Genomic DNA, 18,881 nt, shown 5'->3' on the forward strand with positions numbered 1-18,881 from the left:
GATTCTTGCCCTTGGGAAGCTTATTTTTAGTGGAGGGAGACAGACAATAAGCACAAAATAAGTAAAAATAAATAATAAATAAAAATAAAAGTGTGTGTGTGTGAGGGTGATGAAAGCCATAGAGAAGTATAAGGACTAGAAGATGGTCTGGTCCACTGAAATGCTGTTGGAAAGGTGACCCTTGAGGATAAAGGGCCCTGGAAAGGCCTTACAGTCTGCTGCACACTACAGCCCATTGTGACAGAGCTTCTGGGGTTCTAGAGTGCAGGCCCGAGGAGGGCAGGAGAGAGAAGTTCTGGAGAAGGAGGAGGGAAAAGGACTGAAGTGGGATTCAGTGGGTGGGCTGTGCCCCCCTGGGGGCGGGGGGCAGAAAAGCCCGATGGGTCAGAAGGGCCATAAAGACTCCCTTTACCCTTGTGAGGGGTAAGATAAATTTGTTCCTGAGGCTTCCTTGCCCTCCATCCTCTGCTCCTCCCCAATCCCCTCCACCAGATCTCAGATGACACCCCCATTCTGCTCTCCTCCCACCTTTAGGAACACTTAGAGGTGGGTCCAAGTTGTCTTTGTGTCCCAGTACAGAGCCGGCAGCCTGGAAGAGCTTGTGACAGGCACCCAAGGCCCACAGGGAGGTCTCATGGGCTCTGTGGGGCTCAGTTCCAGCTTGGAGTGGGGTTGAGGTCTCCTGGTCACTTGAGTGTCTTTCCCAGCAGGACTTCTGTGAGCAGCCTCCATGAGGCCCTGGACCAGTGCATGATCGCCCTGGACCTCTTCCTCACCAACCAGTTCTCAGAAGCACTCAGCTACCTCAAGCCCAGGTGAGGCTTAAGCCTAGGTTGGGGGTGGGGGCCCCGGGGTGTATGTGTGTGTGTGTGCGTGTGTGCACACACCTGGGTACACTCGGGAGTCCACGTGTAGTGGAGGGATGGGGGGAGTTGTCTGGTCATGGAGAACTAGAAGTCTTATGTAAGAGGAACCCCGTGTAACTGACTGCCTTCAGCCTTCTGGGTCACCATGACCCTCTGAGTCCCATAAAAGTAGGGGCTCAGGCTCCCCATTCTACAGCCCTGAACAGCCAGGCCCTCCCCAAGGTCATTGTGACTTCCTTCCTTTTAGGTTCTCATGGCCTCTTCCACTTTGATTTCTTGTTACCACTGAATCCACTCGGGGTTTCTCCCCGGTCAGCTCTAACACAGCTGCTTTTCCTCATTTTTCCCCAGAGCACTAAAGATTTGAGTTGCCGTTACTCAAGCCCTTTAGGGTAATAATGTCGGTTAATCATTTAGCCATTTCTTCCAGTGTTTACTGCCTTCTTGCTAAATAATATGCTTATACTACTCTTCCTTTATCACTTTTTTCAGTTTTTTAAAAAGATTTTATTTATTTGTCAGAGAGAGAGAGAGTGAGCGTGCGCATGCTTGAGCACAAGCAGGGGGAGCAGCAGGCAGAGGGAGAAGCAGGCTTCCTGCTGAGCAAGGAACAGGATGCGGTCTCAATCCTAGGACCCTGGGATCATGACCTGAGCCGAAGGCATATGCTTAACCCACTGAGCAACCCAAGTGTCCCCTTTTATCAACTTTTTAAAGACAAATTGAGCTAGAATTCATACACCATAAAATTATGGTTTTTTTACCTTTTACTTTTAAACATCTATTGGTAAACAAGAATTTAGCTTTCTTACTTTTTTTGTAATATAATAGTTCATTTTTTTAAAGTTGGTCATTTCTTTTTTTTTAATTAACAAATAATGTATTATTTGTTTCAGGGGTACAGGTCTGTGATTTATCAGTCTTACACAATTCATAGCGCTCACCATAGCACATACCCTCCCCAGTGTCCATCACCCAGCCACCCCATCCCTCCCACCCCCCTCCACTCCAACAACCCTCAGTTTGTTACCTGAGATTAAGAGTCTCTTATGGTTTGTCTCCCTCTCTGGTTTCGTCTTGTTTCATTTTTCCCTCCCTTCCCCTATGATCCTCTGTCTTGTTTCTCAAATTCTTTTATCAGTGAGATCATATGATACTCGTCTTCCTCTGATTGACTTATTGCGCTTAGCATAGTACCCTCTAGATCCATTTGCAAGATTTCATCTTTTTGATGCTGTATAATATTCCATTATATATTTATACCACATCTTCTTTATCCATTCATCTGTTGATGGACATCTGGCCCTTTCTATAGTTTGGCTATTGTGGACATTGCTGCTATAAACATTGGGGTGCATGTGCCCCTTCGGATCACTACATTTGTATCTTTGGGGTAAATACCCAGGAGTGCAGTTGCTGGGTTGTAGGGTAGCTCTGTTTTCAACTTTTTGAGGAACCTCCATACTGTTCTCCAGAGTGGCTGCACCAGCTTGCATTCCCACCAGCAGTGTAGGAGGGTTCCCCTTTCTCCGCATCCTCGCCCACACCTGTTGTTTCCTGACTTATTAATTGTAGCCATTCTGACTGGTGCGAGGTGGTGTCTCAGGTTTTGATTTGGATTTCCCTGATGCCGAGTGATGTTGAGCACTTTTTCATGTGTCTTTTAGGCCCTTTGGATGTCTTCTTTGGAGAAATGTCTGTTCATATCTTGTGCCCATTTCTTGATTGGATTATTTGTTCTTTGGGTGTTGAGTTTGATAAGTTCTTTATAGATTTTGGATACCAGCCCTTTATCTGATATGTCATTTGCAAATATCTTCTCCCATTCTGTCAGTTGTCTTTTGGTTTTGTTGACTGTTTCCTTTGCTACAGAAGCTTTTTATCTTGATGAAGTCCCATTAGTTCATTTTTGCCCTTGCTTCCCTTGCCTTGGCGATGTTTCTAGGATGAAGTTGCTGTGGCTGAGGTTGAAGAGGTTGCTGCCTGTGTTCTCCTCAAGGATTTTGATGGATTCCTGTCTCACATGTAGGTCTTTCATCCATTTTGAGTCTATTTTTGTGTGTTGTGTAAGGAAATGGTCCAGTTTCATCCTTCTGCATGTGGCTGTCCAATTTTCCCAATACCATTTGTTGAAGAGACTGTCTTTTTTCCATTGGACATTCTTTCCTGCTTTGTAGAAGATTAGTTGACCATAGAGTTGAGGGTCCATTTCTGGGCTCTCTATTCTGTTCCATTGATCTATGTGTCTGTTTTTGTGCCAGTACCATGCTGTCTTGATGATGACAGCTTTGTGATAGAGCTTGAAGTCCAGAATTGTGATGCCACCAGCTTTGCTTTTCTTTTTCAACATTCCTTGGGCTATTCAGGGTCTTTTCTGGTTCCATACAAATTTTAGGATTATTTGTTCCATTTCTTTGAAAAAAGTGGATGGTATTTTGTTGGGGATTGCATTGAATGTGTAGATTGCTCTAGGTAGCATAGACATCTTCACAATATTTGTTCTTCCAATCCATGAGCATGGAACGTTTTTCCATTTCTTTGTGTCTTCCTCAATTTCTTTCATGAGTATTTTCTAGCTTTCTGAGTACAGATCCTTTGCCTCTTTGGTTAGATTTATTCCTAGGTATGTTATGGTTTTGGGTGCAATTGTAAATGGGATCGACTCCTTAATTTCTCTTTCTTCTGTCTTGTATAGAAATGCAACTGATGAATTTAGCCTGCCCTACCTCCCTTCCCTCATCCTCCTCTCATCATTATATCACAGTATCTGGCTAAATCAATAATGTTTACATTATTATAATTTTGGTAACTAATGCTCATTGCAGAGACAAGTTATACATTGTAAGATTACATTTCCTCTCTGGAGTTAATAATTGTCTTGTCTTTTCATTTGCCTAATTTGCTATATACATTTATCCTGAACTCTTTCTAGCCTTTTCCCTGGAAACCTGAACCGTGGAAGACAGATGTGTCTATTGGCCACCTCCCAGCTATCTCCTAGAAATCCCTTTGCTTCTCTCCCGTTTCCTTGACCTGGCTTTTTCTCTGGGATCCTCCCTCATTTTACCACAATGTGTCCTCCAGAAACTTCCTAGGAAGGAGTTGCATGAATATAATTTCTCCCCCCTCAGAATTTTGAAGGCATTGCATCCCTGTTTTCTAGCATCTACTGTAACCATGGGAACCCTAATTTCTTCAAACTTTGCATGTGATCATTATTTCTTCCCCAGAAATGTTTAGAATCTTCTCTTTTATTCTTGCAAATCTGAAATTTCACAATGATGTGCTGAAACATAGGTCTTTTATTTGGAGCCTTTCAGTTCTGGGACCTTCTCTAGCATGACCACTCCATGTTCTGTCTCCCTTTCTCAGGCTTTCTTTAAGTCAAACACTGGACCTCCTGGACCCGTCCTCTTCTAAGCCTCCTGTTTTCCCTCTAATTTTGCATTTCTTTCTCTTTTTTTTCCTCTTATTTGGGGGAGATTTCCTCAACCTTATTATTAAATCCTTCTATTGAGTTAGAAGAGGTCCTTCTATTTTCTTTTTTTCTGTGATCATATGATTAATTTCCTTGTACTCATTGTTCTCTGAATGTTCTTTTTTTCCCTAAAACATTTTATCCTTGGTTTATAGATGTACTCTGTTCTTTGTGTATATTTTTGAAATATGAGAGTCCTTAGGATAGGGCCTGGCATATAGTAAGCACTCTAGTAAATATTTGTTGTTACTATCACAGAATATTGTCTCCCAAATATTTTAATTTTTTTCCTGTATAATCTTGGCTTTCTCCAGATTCCCTTTTTCTGTGTAATGGGGGAATTTTCTGGTGCGGGCTTTTCTCAAATGCCTGATGGCCCCTGGTTGTCTGGTCATATTTAAGAGCTAGTTCTTGTCCTTGTAATTGGTGGGATTGGCTTTTGGATGGCCCAGCAGTCCCCACACCTTATCCCCACCCTTTGAGGGGATCTGGGCTTGAGATGGGGCAGGGGCAGGTCTGCAGCAAGAGTGTAGCCACCATCTGAGGTTGGCCAAGCTCCATCTTGCTGCATCCCTGAACATCTAGGTTCCCTTCCCAGTATTCTTTTTTAAGATTTTATTTATTTATTTATTTGTCAGAGAGAGAGAGAGCACAAGAAGGGGGAGTGGCAGACAGGGAGGGAGAAGCAGGCTCCCTACTGAGCAAGGAGCCAATGTGGGGCTGTATCCCAGGACCCTGGGATCATGACCTGAGCCAGAGGGAGATGCTTAACTGACTGAGCCGCCCAGGCGCCTCTCCCTCCCAGTATTTTTGAAAGACTCCCCAGCTCCACTTTCCTTCTGGTCATTACCTGTCCCTAAGCAGGCTCTTCCCTACCACCTCCCCCCACACCTTCCACACCCTCTCCCCACAGCCCCCTTGTGTGGAGGGGCTGCCTCACCCTCCCTCACCTCAAGAGGGCACTCTACCACAAGTCCTACAACTCAGGCCTGACAACTTAGGCCCCGGAGAGGAAATCCTTGCCCTGAACGAAGGAGACACTACAGAGAGACCAGCCTTTCCATGAGGCTACCTTTTAATGTCATACTTAAGGCAGTGAAGCTGCCCCTTAGCCCCTGCCCCATTCCAGAAAAGAATCTTTCCTTCCTTTTTCAGTTTAAGAGCGTTCTCTCCAAACAGTAGATGTTGTTAGCACACTCCCAACCCACATCCCCATTTTGACAACCAAAAAATGTTTCAAGAAATTGCCAGATGCTAGGGAGCCAGGGGGAGACAGGAAAAATATCTCCCCATCTTTATTAAGAAGCACTGGTCTAGGGGAAATAATTCTTGCTAAAAATGGCCTCCCCTCTTCATTTATAGCCATCGAAGTTTCAAAAGATGTTGGGGTCCAGTTTCATTCACTGTTCCTCATTGTGCAAGGTCCTCAGGGATAATGGGCTCATCCGGCTCCAAGCCTCATGCCCCAGCCTGGGCATCTGTTTTCTGTGTTTGTCACTTCTATGAGTAGCTTCTAGTTTATTTTATTTTGCTGCTTGCTGGTAGAGGAGGGAAGGGGTGGAGGCCACTAGGCTTAGCTGACCCCCACATGGCTTGAGGAGTCCCAGGTCCCAACACCCTGCTCTTCTGACGGCTCTTCCAGTGCCCTCCCCAACTTGACAGCTGGTCTGGGCCTAGAAGGTAGGACCCCAGGGAGCATCATGTCCCAGAGCTGGGTTTCGCTCAGAGGTGAGGGGGTTCTTACTCTCAGGGGTCAGGATTCTATAAGCAAACAAGAACTTGTGGATTGTAAACTAACTTGGGGTGCCTGAGGTTTGGGGAGTTGTCCTACCCCTTTATCTGCTTCACAGATACTGCATTTGTTACAAATTGAAGGTTTGTGGCAAGCCTGCCTCAAGCAAGTCTGTCCGCGCCATTTTTCCAAAAGCATTTACTCACTTTGTGTCTCTGTGTTACATCTGGTAATCCTTGCAATATTTCAGACTTTCCCATTACTACTATATTTGCTGTGGTGATCTGTGATTGGTGATCTTTGATGTTACTATTGTAATTGTTTTGGGCCACCACTATGTAAGACAATGAACTTAATAAATGTTGTTTGTGTTCTGACTGGTCCACTGACCAGCCATTCCCCCCTCTCTTGCCTTCTCCTTGGGACTCCCTATTCCCTGAGACACAACAATATTGAAATTAGACCAGTTAATTTCAGGGCCTGCCGTGGCCCCTGAGCGTTCAGGTGAGAGGAAGAGTTGCATGTCTCTCCCTTTAAATTAAAAGCTGGAAATGACTAAGCTTAGTGAGGAAGGCATGTCAAAAGCCAAGACGGACTGAAAGCTAGGCCTCTTGCACCAAACAACCAAGTTGTGAAAGCAAAGGAAGAGTTCTTGGAGGAAATTGAAAGTGCTACTCAGTGAACACACGAATGATAAGAAAGTCAGCCAGCCTTACTGCTGAGGTGGAGAAAGTGTGAGTGGTCTGGACAGAAGAGCAAACCAGCCACCACATCCTCTTCAGCCAAAGCCTGACCCAGAGCAAGGTCCTCGCTCTCGTCTACTCTGTGAAGGCTGAGAGAGGTGAGGAGGCTGCAGAAGGAAAGTTGGAAGCAGCAGAGGTGGGTTCATGAGGTTTAGGGAAAGAAGCCGCCTTCATAATGTGGAAGTACCAAGGTGAAGCAGCCATCTGGGTTTAGATGCTGCAGCAGGTGATCCGGAAGCTCTGGCTCAGATCACTCATGACGGTGGCTACACTAAACAACAGATTTTCAGTGTAGACAGAACAGCCTTCTATTGAAAGAAGATGCCATCTAGGACTTCCATAGCTAGAGAGAAGTCAGTGCCTGGGCTTCAAAGCCTCAAAGGACAGGCTGACTCTCTTGTGAGGGGCTAATGCAGCTGTGACTTACAAGTTGAAGCTCATGCTCCTTTAGCATCCTGAAAATTCTGGGGCTCTTAAAAATTATACTAACTCTGGGGTACTTGGGTGGCTCAGTCATTAAGCGTCTGCCTTCGGCTCAGGTCGTGGTCGCAGGGTCCTGGGATCAAGCCCCGCATCAGGCTCCCTGCTCAGCGGGAAGCCTGCTTCTCCCTCTCCCACTCCCCCTGCTTGTGTTCCCTCTCTCACTGTGTCTCTCTCTGTCAAGTAAATAAATAAAATCTTTAAAAAAAAAAAAAAGAATTACGCTAACTCTATCTTCCTATACTCTTTAAGTTGAACAACAAAGCATGTCCTTTTACAAGATGGTTTACTGAATATTTTAAGCCGAGTGTTGAGACCCACTGCTCAGAAAAAAAGATTCCTTTAAAATACTACTGTTCACTGACAATGCACCTGGTCAACCCAAGAGCTCTGATGGAGCTGAATGGGCAATGAGATGAATGTTGTTTTCATGCCCGCCAACACAGCATCTGTTCTGAACATCCATGGTTCAACGAGTCATTTCGACTTTCAAGTTGTATCATTTAAGTAATCTATTTGATAAGGCTATAGCTGCCATAGGGAGTGATTCCTCTGATGGATTTGGGTGAAGTAAATTGAAAAACTCTAGAAAGAATTCACCATGCTAGATGCCAGTAAGAACTTCGTGATTCATGGGAAGGGAAGAGGTCAAAGAATCAACATGAGCAGGAGTTTGGGAGAAATTGATTCCAACCATCATGGATGACTTGGAGGGGTTCCAGACTTCAGGGGAGGAAGTGACTGCAGCTGGGGTGGCAGGAGCAAGAGATCTAGAAGTGGAGTCTGCAGGGGGCACTGCGTGGCCGCCCTCTCAGGATAAAACTTGAGTGGGTAAGGAGTTGCTTCTTATGGATGAACAAAGAAGGTGATTCCTTTTCTTTTTTTAAAGATTTTGTTTATTGATTTGAGAGAGAGAGCATACAAGAGAGCGTGAGAGAGAGCGCATGAGCAGGGGGAACAGCAGAGGGAGAGAGAGAAGCAGGCTTCCTGCTGAGCAGGGAGCCCAATGCGGGACTCAATCCCAGGACCCTGGGATCATGACCTGAGCTGAAGGCAGATGCTTAACCAACTGAGCCACCCAGTGCCCCAAATAAGGTGGTTTCTTGAGATGGAATCCACTCCCGGTGAAGATGCCATGAAGGTGGTTGAAATGACAACAAAGGACTTGCAATATCACATAAACTTAGCTGATAAAGCAGCAGCAGGGTCTGAGAGGACTGACTCCAATTTTGAAAGAAGTTCTGCTGTGGGTAAAATGCTGTCAAACAGCATCGAGTGCTACAGAGAAATTGTTTGTGAAAGCAAGAGTCCATCAGTGCAGCAAACTTCACTGTTGTCTTACGTTAAGAAATTGCCACAGCTTACCCGTCCTTCTGCAACCACCACCCTCATCAGTCAGAAGGCAAGATCCTTCACCAGCAAAAATATTACAGCTCACTGAAATGTCAGATGCTGGTTAGTGTTTTGTAGCAATAAAGTATTTTTTAATTAAGGTATGTATTTTTTTAGACATAGTGCTTTACACACCCTGGACATAATGCTATTGCAGACTTAATTAAGCTTCTGTGTGCACAGGGAAACCAAAAATTGATTTCACTTGCTTCATTGCAATCTTGACTGTATTGCAATGGTCGGGAACCAAACCTGCAATATCTCCCATGTATGCCTGTTCCACGAGTCTCCGTCCAGAGCGCAGCTGAGGGGCTGCAGGGGTGGGCTGGGGAGGAGCCAGGATTCCCAGCCGCAGGTGCGTGTTCTGGCATTGGGCCTCAAACTAGAAATTCCACTTTGCCTGCCAGGGGCCCAGGCGGGGCTGTCTGTCTCTCCTGGGCCCAGCACCAGACTGGGTGGGTGGGGCTGAGTCTCCTGCCTCACTGGTGTGGGGGGCGTTGCTTGTGAACTGGAGAGGCCTGGAGTGGGAGGGGATTATCTGGGGGGCGGGGGTGGGTCTGGGTACTGCCAGGGAAACATCTCCTGAAGGAGAGAGTTTCTGTCCAGGGCAGTGACCCTTGACCCTGGCAGACACAGAAGGACTCACATTTATTGAGCATCAGCGATGTGGCCCTGGCCTGGGTGTGCTATTTAAGCCACCCGGAGTCCTGGGTGAGAAGGATTATTGTATCCATTTTACAGAGGAGAAACTTGAGGCTCAGAGAGGTTTAAGATTCACCAGGATTACACAGCTGGTCACTGGCAAAGCCAAGATTTCAACCTGTGTTTCAGGGACTCGGTAGCCTGAGTTCTGTCCCCACTTCAGGCTGTGGCCTCCTTTCCACAAGCCACTGCCCTCAGATTAAGCATTTCTAGCAAAGACCTGGAAGGTATCCTGACAGCTCCAGGGCTGGTGAGGGGTGGACCAGCCTTTGGTTTCCTTTACAAACATTCGACTCCCCAGAAGGAGAGGAGCTGGGGTGAGGCCTTTTGAGCAGCAATGGAAGAGTCAGACCTTGGGAGAGTCTCTTCCCCTCCCTGTTTCCCCCTTTCCCCACCACAGGGGGTCAGGGAGGTTATGGTGATCAACACATGCCAGCTACCTCTGGAGTTCTAGGAGTTGGTGCTGTCATGTTCCTTCTCTCTGGCAGAACCAAGGAGAGCATGTATCACTCGCTGACGTATGCCACCATCCTGGAGATGCAGGCCATGATGACTTTTGACCCTCAGGACATCCTTCTGGCTGGCAACATGATGAAGGAGGCACAGACGCTGTGTCAGAGGTCAGGGCCAGGGGGCGGGCAGGGATGAGGGGTTGTGAGGGCCATCCTTCTGTTACCTTCGCCTATCCCTATGCCTAAAATGCCACTATTAATGATGCTCCTTTTGGCTAAGAAGATGTATCCCCAAGTGCTAAGAGCTGTCCCTGTCAGCTCTGCTTCAGGAGCCTTGTTGTCTGAGCCAGTCTCTAAGCAACTGCCAGGGGCCAGGCCTAATTTCATGGAGATGAATTCTGGCTCTGTCGCGTAATAACTCTTTGATCTTGGGCAAGTCCCTCTCTGGACTCAACTTTCTTCATATGGAAAATAGGTATTAAGATCGGGCCTTTGTGGGGACTGAATGAAGTCACTGGTCACAGGACCTGGTGCATAATTGGTGTTCAGTACACATAAACTGCTTGACTGAATGAATGAATGGACGGATCCTCAGTGTTGTGCGCAGGTAGTATTGTCTTTCGCTGGGCACACGCGCATGCTGGCCCTAGGCCGGCCGCCGTGCTGGGCACTGGCTACCCAGGGAAGCATCCGACCTGGCCCCTCTGACACCGGAGCTGGCTGGCCTGGGAGAAGGTGCAGCCAGTGACTCCCAGCCTGATGCAGGGAAGTTCCAGGGGCTGTGGGGGTCTTGCCAGAGGAGTAGGAAAGGTTTCCTGGAGGAGGCGAAGCTGGAGCTGGGTCCTAGAGGGTGACGAGGAGCTGGCTGGGGCTAAGGAGGGAGGGGAGGGGCTCCAAGTAGGGGTGACAGCAGAAGCAGGGGCGTGAGAAAGCCTGGACTCAGTTGAGCGTGTGTGGAGTCCCATGGGAAGGGTAGCAGATGCGTCTGAGCCCACCCGGGCCCCTGCTCACCCTCACTGAATGACTTGAGGCCCCCCTTTCCTCTTCAGGCACCGGAAGAAGTCCTCTGTAACCGATTCCTTTAGCAACCTGGTTCACCGCCCCACGATGGACCAGTTCACAGAAGGTGTGGCATCTGAATGTCCTCTCACCCCCGCTGACCCCAGGCCACCCAGTTCCTGGCCCAGGGAGGGGTGGGGAGGGGCACCTAACCTCCCAGTTTCACCGAAGGGGCCGGGCCCCGGCCTAGGTGCTGGGACACAGATGGGTCAGACCTGGGGCCTTTGGACAAGCTGCTCTCAGGTGAGTTGTGGGGGTCAGGGGGTGCTCACTTACCTGATGGCATTACCTGCTGAGGACCCAGAAGCTGGGGAACGAAAACGCTGTCATGAGGTCCATGTGCTTGGCTCCTCAGGCCAGGGTGGGCTTCGAACTGTGTGTGCAGTTAGGTTTACTGGCCTGATGATCTCAGTGATCTCCTGTGCCCCAGAGGGGAATGTGGCTTTGGAGGCTGGCCTGCTGGGATGAGACAGCTGAAAGCAGTGTGAGGGATGGTCTAGGCCACCTGTGTGCCATGAACGCCTGTGGCCGGCCTGGCGGTAGCAGCGGCCAGCCGTGGGGGGGGGGGGGCCTCTTCCATGCAGGAGCAAATGGCCTTCCCCACCCTCAAGAGCCCTTGAAGTTTCCAGCACAAAATAATGAATATGACAGTGCCCCTCCCTCCTTCATGCCTTCCAGAGCTCCCCGATGCCCACAGGCCAAATGTGCAGCCCTCCACCAGCATTCAAGCCCTTTGCAACCAGACCGCTGCCCCTCATCTTTACCTGTCCCCTAAGTCTCTCCCTACCTTACCCTGTTTCAGCCTTCTGTGCTTGACTGTCCCCAGACATCAGAGTTTTTGGTTCTCCCAGGCCTCTGCCTTGAAAGCTCTTCCTGCCTCTTCCTTCCATTCCTTTTCAAGTCAGATGGCCCGACCGAATGTCCTTTCTTCTGGAAGTCTCCCCAGACCCCCTGGACTGTGTTAGTTTTCCTTCCCTTACTCCTACAGTCTGTGGGCTTCCCTGGATCAGGATCTTCTTTGTTTATCCATTCAACCCAGCACCTTCTCCCTGCCTGGCACTGCGGGGGCTTGGCGCACAGCACCTACAGGGGTGCTCGGAGAACAAGAGAAGGAAGCCCAGGGCCCTGCACTGCCACTTGGGGTGATGGGCTGGGGGGAACCAGATGGAAGGCAGGTGGGGGGGATGTGAGCTAATTTTGGACACTGGTGAAAGCTGTGAAGGAGCCGGACCCCTCCCCCCATGGTGGGGGAGGGGGAGGGTGCTGACTCAGGCTCCCTCTGCCTTCTGGGAAGTAGGGCGTGGAGGATTTGGCCCCTGCCGCCTGCCCAAAGTCCCAGGAGGCCTCAGGGCTTTGGTTCTCTCCTTGCAGAGGAAATCCATGCTGAGGTCTGCTATGCGGAGTGCCTGCTACAGAGAGCAGCTCTGACCTTCCTGCAGGTAGGAGCCCTCTCCTTGTACAGAGGGCCTGGGGATTTCCCATCCGTCACCATCTCGAAGCCGGAAGTAGCTATAGCAGCCCCAGCCAGCCTCCTTGCGGTTCCGGAGGACTGAGGCTCGGTGACCCCAGCACTAGCAGCCCTGGCCAGGCTCACTGGCCGCGGTGATGGGCTTTACCCCCCACACTGAGCACACGTGTCCCACCCACTGCGAGGGTGCGCTGCCGCCGTGAGGGGTGATGGGCACTGGCACAGAGCCTGCTTTACACTTGATCCATTCAACACGCAAGTTTGAATGGATCCAACTTGATTCTGAGACGTACCAGGCTTTGTGTGCACATTACAGCTATGTGGTTTTACCTACTTTACACCGAATGCATGGTCGTTTTTTTGTTTTTTTAAAGATTTTATTTTTCAACAGAGAGAGAGAGAGAGACAGCGAGAGAGGGAACACAAGCAGGGGGAGTGGGAGAGGGAGAAGCAGGCTTCCCGCCGAGCAGGGAGCCCGATGTGGTGCTCGATCCCAGGACCCGGGGGTCATGACCTGAGCCCAAGGCCGACGCTTAATGACTGAGCCACCCAGGCGCCCTGCATGGTCGTTTTTACATAAGTGTGCATAGATTATTAAATCGTCACCTCACAGGCCTGCAGAGGGGAGGACTAGAGGGGAGGAGCCACTTCCACAGGGTCATCTGATTAGCACCTGGCAGAGCTGGGATTTGAATGCAGGTCTGGTCAGCCTGGAGCCTGTGCTCCCCACCACACAGTGGTAGTTATGAGCGCCACTACCTCATGATTTCACCAGAAAGCCTGGGTTGTGACATGTAATCATGTGAATGTGGGTATTGGGGTAGAGAGGCACATATGAATTTTATTATTAGGGTACTATTTTTTTTTTTCTTATCTATTGTTCTTTTTGTACCTCAGGTAATTAGAATTAGATTAATCCTAATTCGTCATTAGGATCACTGTTAATAATTGCATTGTGAGTGGCCTTTTATTTGTGTATTCTATTACACATAATAAACACCCATGAGTTCCCCCACCCAACCAGAGAACAGAACACAGCTTGCAAGTCCGCGAGGCCTCTGGGCTCCTCCCCACCCTGTTCCCTGCCTCCCTTCATGGGGAAACCACTGCCTAGAGTTTTATTTATCATCCCCCACCTTATTTTTTAAAAATAGTTTTCTCAGCTTCCTATTCATGTCTGAGCAGCATATTGTTATGTTCTAGTTGGCTTCAAGGTTCTTAAGCCCTCAAGCTGTGTGGGACTTGCTTTCTTTACTCGACCTTATGTGGTTGTATAATATTCCCTTCTACGAATATAGCAGTCTGTTTATCCATTCTCCTGCTGAAGGGCATTTGGGTTGTTTCTGGTTCCTGGCTGCTATCAACGCTGGTGCTGTGAACATTCTTGAAGGTGACTTCTGCAGCCCATGTTCATCATTTCTCTTGGGCATACCCCCCAGGAATGGAACTACAGATGGGCTGTAGGTATTGGTGCTTTAAATTACAAATGTGATAAATAGCTGCTTGTTGTAAAAAAACAAAACAAAACAAAAAAAAAACAGAAAAATTAAAAAAAAACAAAACAATGAGCATCCCTCTCGCTTTCCCACAGTTCCTCCACCTGGAGGAGGCCTGTTACCCACTGGGAGTGCCTCCTCCAGGCCCCTTGCCAGGCACTTAGAATATGTAACTGTGAGGCTGTGGTTGAGCCCTGGGCATTTTGGAGGTCTTGTTTGGCAAGGAAATCCTCATCTCAAGTTCCAGGGCTTAGGGAGGCCTGGTTTGGCCAACCCCTGACCCCATCCTCCCAGGACTCCTTAGAGAGCTGGGCCCAAGGTGGGGCAGGCTGGGCCCGGAGCCTTGTACGATGCCTCTCAAGCCTGTGGCTCCCCACCCAGGCCTGGCTCTTAGCATCTCTCCCTCCTGCAGGATGAGAACATGGTGAGCTTCATCAAGGGCGGCATCAAAGTTCGAAACAGCTACCAGACCTACAAGTGAGTGGGGCTGGTCTGGGGGCGCTTGGGTCCACAGCGTCTATGACCCTGTGCCCCTCAGGCTGCTTTGTGGGAGGTAGAGAGCAACTTGCTGGTGGCAGGAAGCCTAGAATGCCATGTGACCTCAGTCAAGATTTCTGCACCCCCAGGACCTCAGTTTTCCAGAATATTATTCCCCTGGTTTTCTAGGTATATCTGTTCATTTGGTTCCCCTAAGTCTATGCCTGACCCCGAGCAGGGGAAAATCAGACAGATTGTGGACAGTGTGGTGTGGTAGGGGCTTGGAGGAAGGCACAGGGACTGTCATTTTGAGAACAGCAACAGGACCCCTACACATCTGTTAAGGCCCAGTCCAAATGCCACTTTCCGCATGAAGCCTTCTTTGGACCCCTCCAGTACACACTCACATGCTCCTAAGGGCCAGATCATTTCCATACCATCTTAGCACTGGGCCAGCCATAGGCCTTGTTCAATGGATAAAAGAAATAAGCCTCAGTCCAAACACTTCTACTTAACATGGCACTACAATTCTTATCTACAATTCTAAAATCAAAAAAACTTGGAAAGCCCAGTTTCTTCCCTCAAGTTTGGCATTAAAACTCATTTTCCATTAAAAGTTGCCTTGAATTGACTTGAGACTATGTATCATCTTATTTTCCCCATCTAAAGTGACTGTTTCCCTACAGAGATATTGTGAGTCTGATTTCAAGGTACTGCTGGGATATAAGACAGCATGTAGTACATGGGCGTTGCATTACCTGGTGGGTCTGTGCTGGAGTCGTGCTCTGCCCCCACCAGTCTCTTCACCAGCTCCCAGAGTGATGTTTCCAAAGCACAGACCTTGTTAAGTCACCCCCTTACCAACTCCTGACACCCCTCTTGCTCTTAGAATAAAGTCCCAGGTCATTGCTGAGTCATTCCTGGGAGCTCCTCCTGCCCTCCGAGCAATATCGTCCACCTCATTCTGCCTCAGACATGTGGGCCTTCCCTCACTTCTTCAAACATGCCAAGCTCATTCTACTTCAGGGCTTTTGGACATGCTGTCTCTTTGCTAGGAACACTCTTTCTGTGCCAGGCTAACCCTCCCCATCCCTAGGGTTTCAGCTCAAGTGTCAGCTTCTCAGGGAGACCTTCCCTGAACTCCAGACTAGGTCAGGCCCCAGGAGTCTTCTCCTTTGAGGAGCTCCTCACCCTCACAGTGACTTGATGGGGTTCCGTCTCCTAGAGTGGGAGAGTTGTGAGGACAGCAGCTTGGTGGCTTTGCTTCCAGATGCCCTCCCTTGCCTGGCACAAAGAGACCTCAGTCCGTGTTTGCTGACTGAAAGCCCTCAAGATGCTCATGGCCCTGGAAGGAGGCGGGCACATCTTTAAAGCCTCTGTCCTACCCCAGGCAGGCTGGGATATGGACTCTGTGTGACTGATGACCAGGAAAGAGAGGGCTGGATTTCAACCAAGAGGCCCCAGGTAGACTTCTTGAAGGATGGGGTGTTGGAGTTAGCCTAGTGGCTCTTCACTGGGGCATTTGGCAATATTTGGAGACATGCTGGTTGTGACAGCCTTGGGGGAGGTTGCTCCTGGCATCTAGTGGGTGGAGGCCAGGGATGCTGCTAAACATCCTATGATAGTACAGACAGCCCCCCACCTCCACCTGAACGAAGACTTTATCCAGCCTAAAATGTCAGTAGTGCCAAAGTTGAGAAACTGTTCTAGAGAGAATGCAGAGCATGTGCAAATACCTAGACGTTGGACGAGGCAGGTGTGCTAGGGCTGATAAGGCTGACATTCAGGGGCAAGGAGTATGTTATTATGGAGATGGGGTTAGAAATTCCTCGAGTATCAGCTCTCTGGATTGCCAGAACTGTTATCAGTCTACCACCAGGGAGTTCTGAGAACAGCTGGGAGTCGGGGGCAAGCTTAGTCCCCAGCTGGAATGGGACCTCGCCCCCGCTATGTGGCTGAAACAAGACTGTGCCTCTCTCCACAGGGAGCTGGACAGCCTTGTGCAGTCCTCACATTACTGCAAGGGAGAGAACCACAGACACTTTGAAGGAGGTGTGAAGCTTGGTGTGGGAGCCTTCAACCTGGTGAGTGGGAGTGCCCCTACACCTGCTCTCTGCTGGCCTGTGGTGCTGGGTCCCATGCTGGCCCGGGGACCCAGCAAGAAAGCAGACCTGTTGCCAGCCTCGGCCACTCAGAGCCGGGGTGGGTGGGAGTGGGTGCTGGCGCTGGCTTCAGAAGTCCGTCTGTGCATTTCTTCCCAAGTCAAGTTGAAAGCTTGAAATGCACATGGCGGCGGTATTTATAGGACCAGAAAAAGACAAACACAATAAATCAGGGCCTTTTCTACCCTGGAGAGCTGGTGGTTAAATATTGACCAGTAGCAGGAGAAAGGCCTGGAAGCAGTGGGCAACGCACAGGAACAGAAAGCCAAGACCCCTTCCTGGGGGAGGTTGGGGAAGGTTCCATGGAGTAGGGAATATCTGAGCTGGATCTTGAAGGATCTGTAGGCGGGAAGGGCACTCAAGGCAGAAGGAACAGTGTGAGCTAAGCGAGGCAGGGAGGCTCTGAAGCTTATTCTTGGGAGGAGGAGATGCTCATCAACAGTTTAGACTCCTGGCCCCGGGTGTCCGGAAGTGCATATGAGGCAGGGTGTGGCTCTCTCCCCGCTTGGCAAAGCCTGTTCCAAGAGCAGGCCTTGGGGCCGGGGTCCCTGCCCCACTCTGGGTTCCAGTTTCCTTGTATTTGAAGTGGGAAACTGGGTTCCAGTTTCCTTGTATATAAAGTGGCCCAAGTGCTGAGAAGTTCAAACTGCAGAGTTCATCAGATGCTTTAGCAGGTTATAGCCAGGCTGTCCTGGGTTTGAGAACTGGCCTCCCTCTGATGAGCTGTGGGACCCTAGGCATGTCCTGTCACTTATCTCTGCCTCTCTTTTTCTATCTATCAAAAGGGACAGTGATCTTTCTTGGCAGGACTGTTCTGAGGATCAAATGCAATGACAGAGCCCCTGGTGCAGAGCAGGGATTCAGTGTGAAACACCAGCTTTCATGTGCTTTACAAACCTTAGTTTGATCCATCTTCATGGTACCCCTAGGAGGAAGGGGCTATTATTATTCCCAGATGAGGAAACTGAGGCACAGAAAGGCTATGTAGCTTGCCCAGGGTGACCCAGTGGGTGTGGTGAGATTAGGATTTAGACACAGTTTGCTCCTAGTTGTCACACTGAGGTGCTTCTCCATCCGGGGAAGTTGGCTTTCTGGGAAACCTTGGCCCTCCTTGTGGGCATTCTGGATATAGGTGCTCCCCCAGGATTACCGTGGGACTCTGGAGTTTGGGGAGTCGGACGGACAGCTCCCACCCCTCCACATGCCCACCTGCCTCTGTTCCTGCAGACGCTGTCCATGCTTCCTAACAGGATCCTGCGGCTGTTGGAGTTTGTGGGATTTTCAGGAAACAAGGTAACCGCCTGTCTTCTGGGACTTCTGACTGGCTCAGCTGGACAGGGTAGGGCTGAGGGGCCGCAGGCCCTGTGTGTTGGTCCTGGCACAGCCCCCCTCAGTTGTGGCCCTGGACAAAGCCCAGGCCTCTCTGAGCCTCCGTCTCCTCTCCAGTGAAATGTGGCCAGTGATCCCTGCCCAGCCCCACACAGGGTGAAGAGGCTGTAGGGTAAGGATGGGTGTGAAGGGCAGCTTCGTGCAGTGGCCTGGAGTCATGTTCTCTGAGCCTTACAGGTGTCAGGAACCTAGTCCTCCTCCCTTTGGAAGACTTTGAGCAAGCTCTTTCCCTTGAGATCATTTTCTTATCTGAGAGATGCCGAAGAGAAGCACTACCATGCATCAGGCCCTGAGGGCAGAAACCAGAGGACGCAAGCACCCAGAGACTTTGCTAAAGGCAGGAGTCTGAGTACTAGGTAGCAAATCAGGAGAGCTCCCTGGTAGAGGAGGCCCCTCATTGTAGAAGGAACCGTGGCCTGGGAGTCAGGAGTCCTGGGTCAGTCCAGCCTCATCTCCTCCTCCTCCTCCGGGTCTTTTTGGGTAAAACAAGGGGCTTTTTTGTTTTAGACTGATCAGTGTTTCTCAAACTTGAACTTCCTCTTGCCTTTCCTGATTTTTGCCACGACTGTAGACCTCAATATTATTATTTATGTATTATTTTTCCCAAAAATGGCTCATATTTTTTACTTAAGTTTATCTAAAGGAAACACTACTACATAGAAAACCCCTGTTATTTGGCATGATAAGAACATAATCATAACCATAAGCAATCTTGTGAGAGCAGGCTGTAGGATCTACTGACGCCGTTTTCCTGTGGGAAGAGGTGTTGAACACACACCAGCACGGGACTGAGGCTTTCTCCTGCATACCATCAGGACACATAGAGAACTGGAAAGGGAAGACCCTCACTTGGGACTCTGAGCCTCATGTCTGTCTGGAGACCTGTCCATGGTCCATGGCCCTGGTCCTGGGAAACACCAGCTAGAGGCTCCAAAGGTCTCTTTTAGTTTTGTTTTAAGAAGGCCCTTGAGTCCTGAGAAGGATT

The 18,881-nt window shown here is 49.4% G+C and overlaps 1 protein-coding gene across 1 annotated transcript in view; it reads left to right on the forward strand.

Annotated features, from left to right (window-relative positions):
- Positions 1-18,881, forward strand: part of TTC39A (tetratricopeptide repeat domain 39A) — a 41,340-nt gene that overhangs the window by 7,468 nt on the left and 14,991 nt on the right. The window contains exons 2-8 of the mRNA XM_035018590.1: positions 711-815; positions 9,882-10,013; positions 10,895-10,971; positions 12,276-12,343; positions 14,281-14,345; positions 16,330-16,429; positions 17,735-17,800. Of these exons, the coding sequence (XP_034874481.1) occupies positions 751-815; positions 9,882-10,013; positions 10,895-10,971; positions 12,276-12,343; positions 14,281-14,345; positions 16,330-16,429; positions 17,735-17,800 (573 nt within the window). The 5' untranslated portion in view covers positions 711-750. The remainder of the gene's footprint in view (positions 1-710; positions 816-9,881; positions 10,014-10,894; positions 10,972-12,275; positions 12,344-14,280; positions 14,346-16,329; positions 16,430-17,734; positions 17,801-18,881) is intronic.

Source organism: Mirounga leonina, unplaced genomic scaffold (genome assembly GCF_011800145.1).
Source record: "Mirounga leonina isolate KUSES-001 unplaced genomic scaffold, KU_Mleo_1.0 Mir_173, whole genome shotgun sequence".
In the NCBI taxonomy this organism is placed as follows: Eukaryota; Metazoa; Chordata; class Mammalia; order Carnivora; family Phocidae; genus Mirounga; species Mirounga leonina.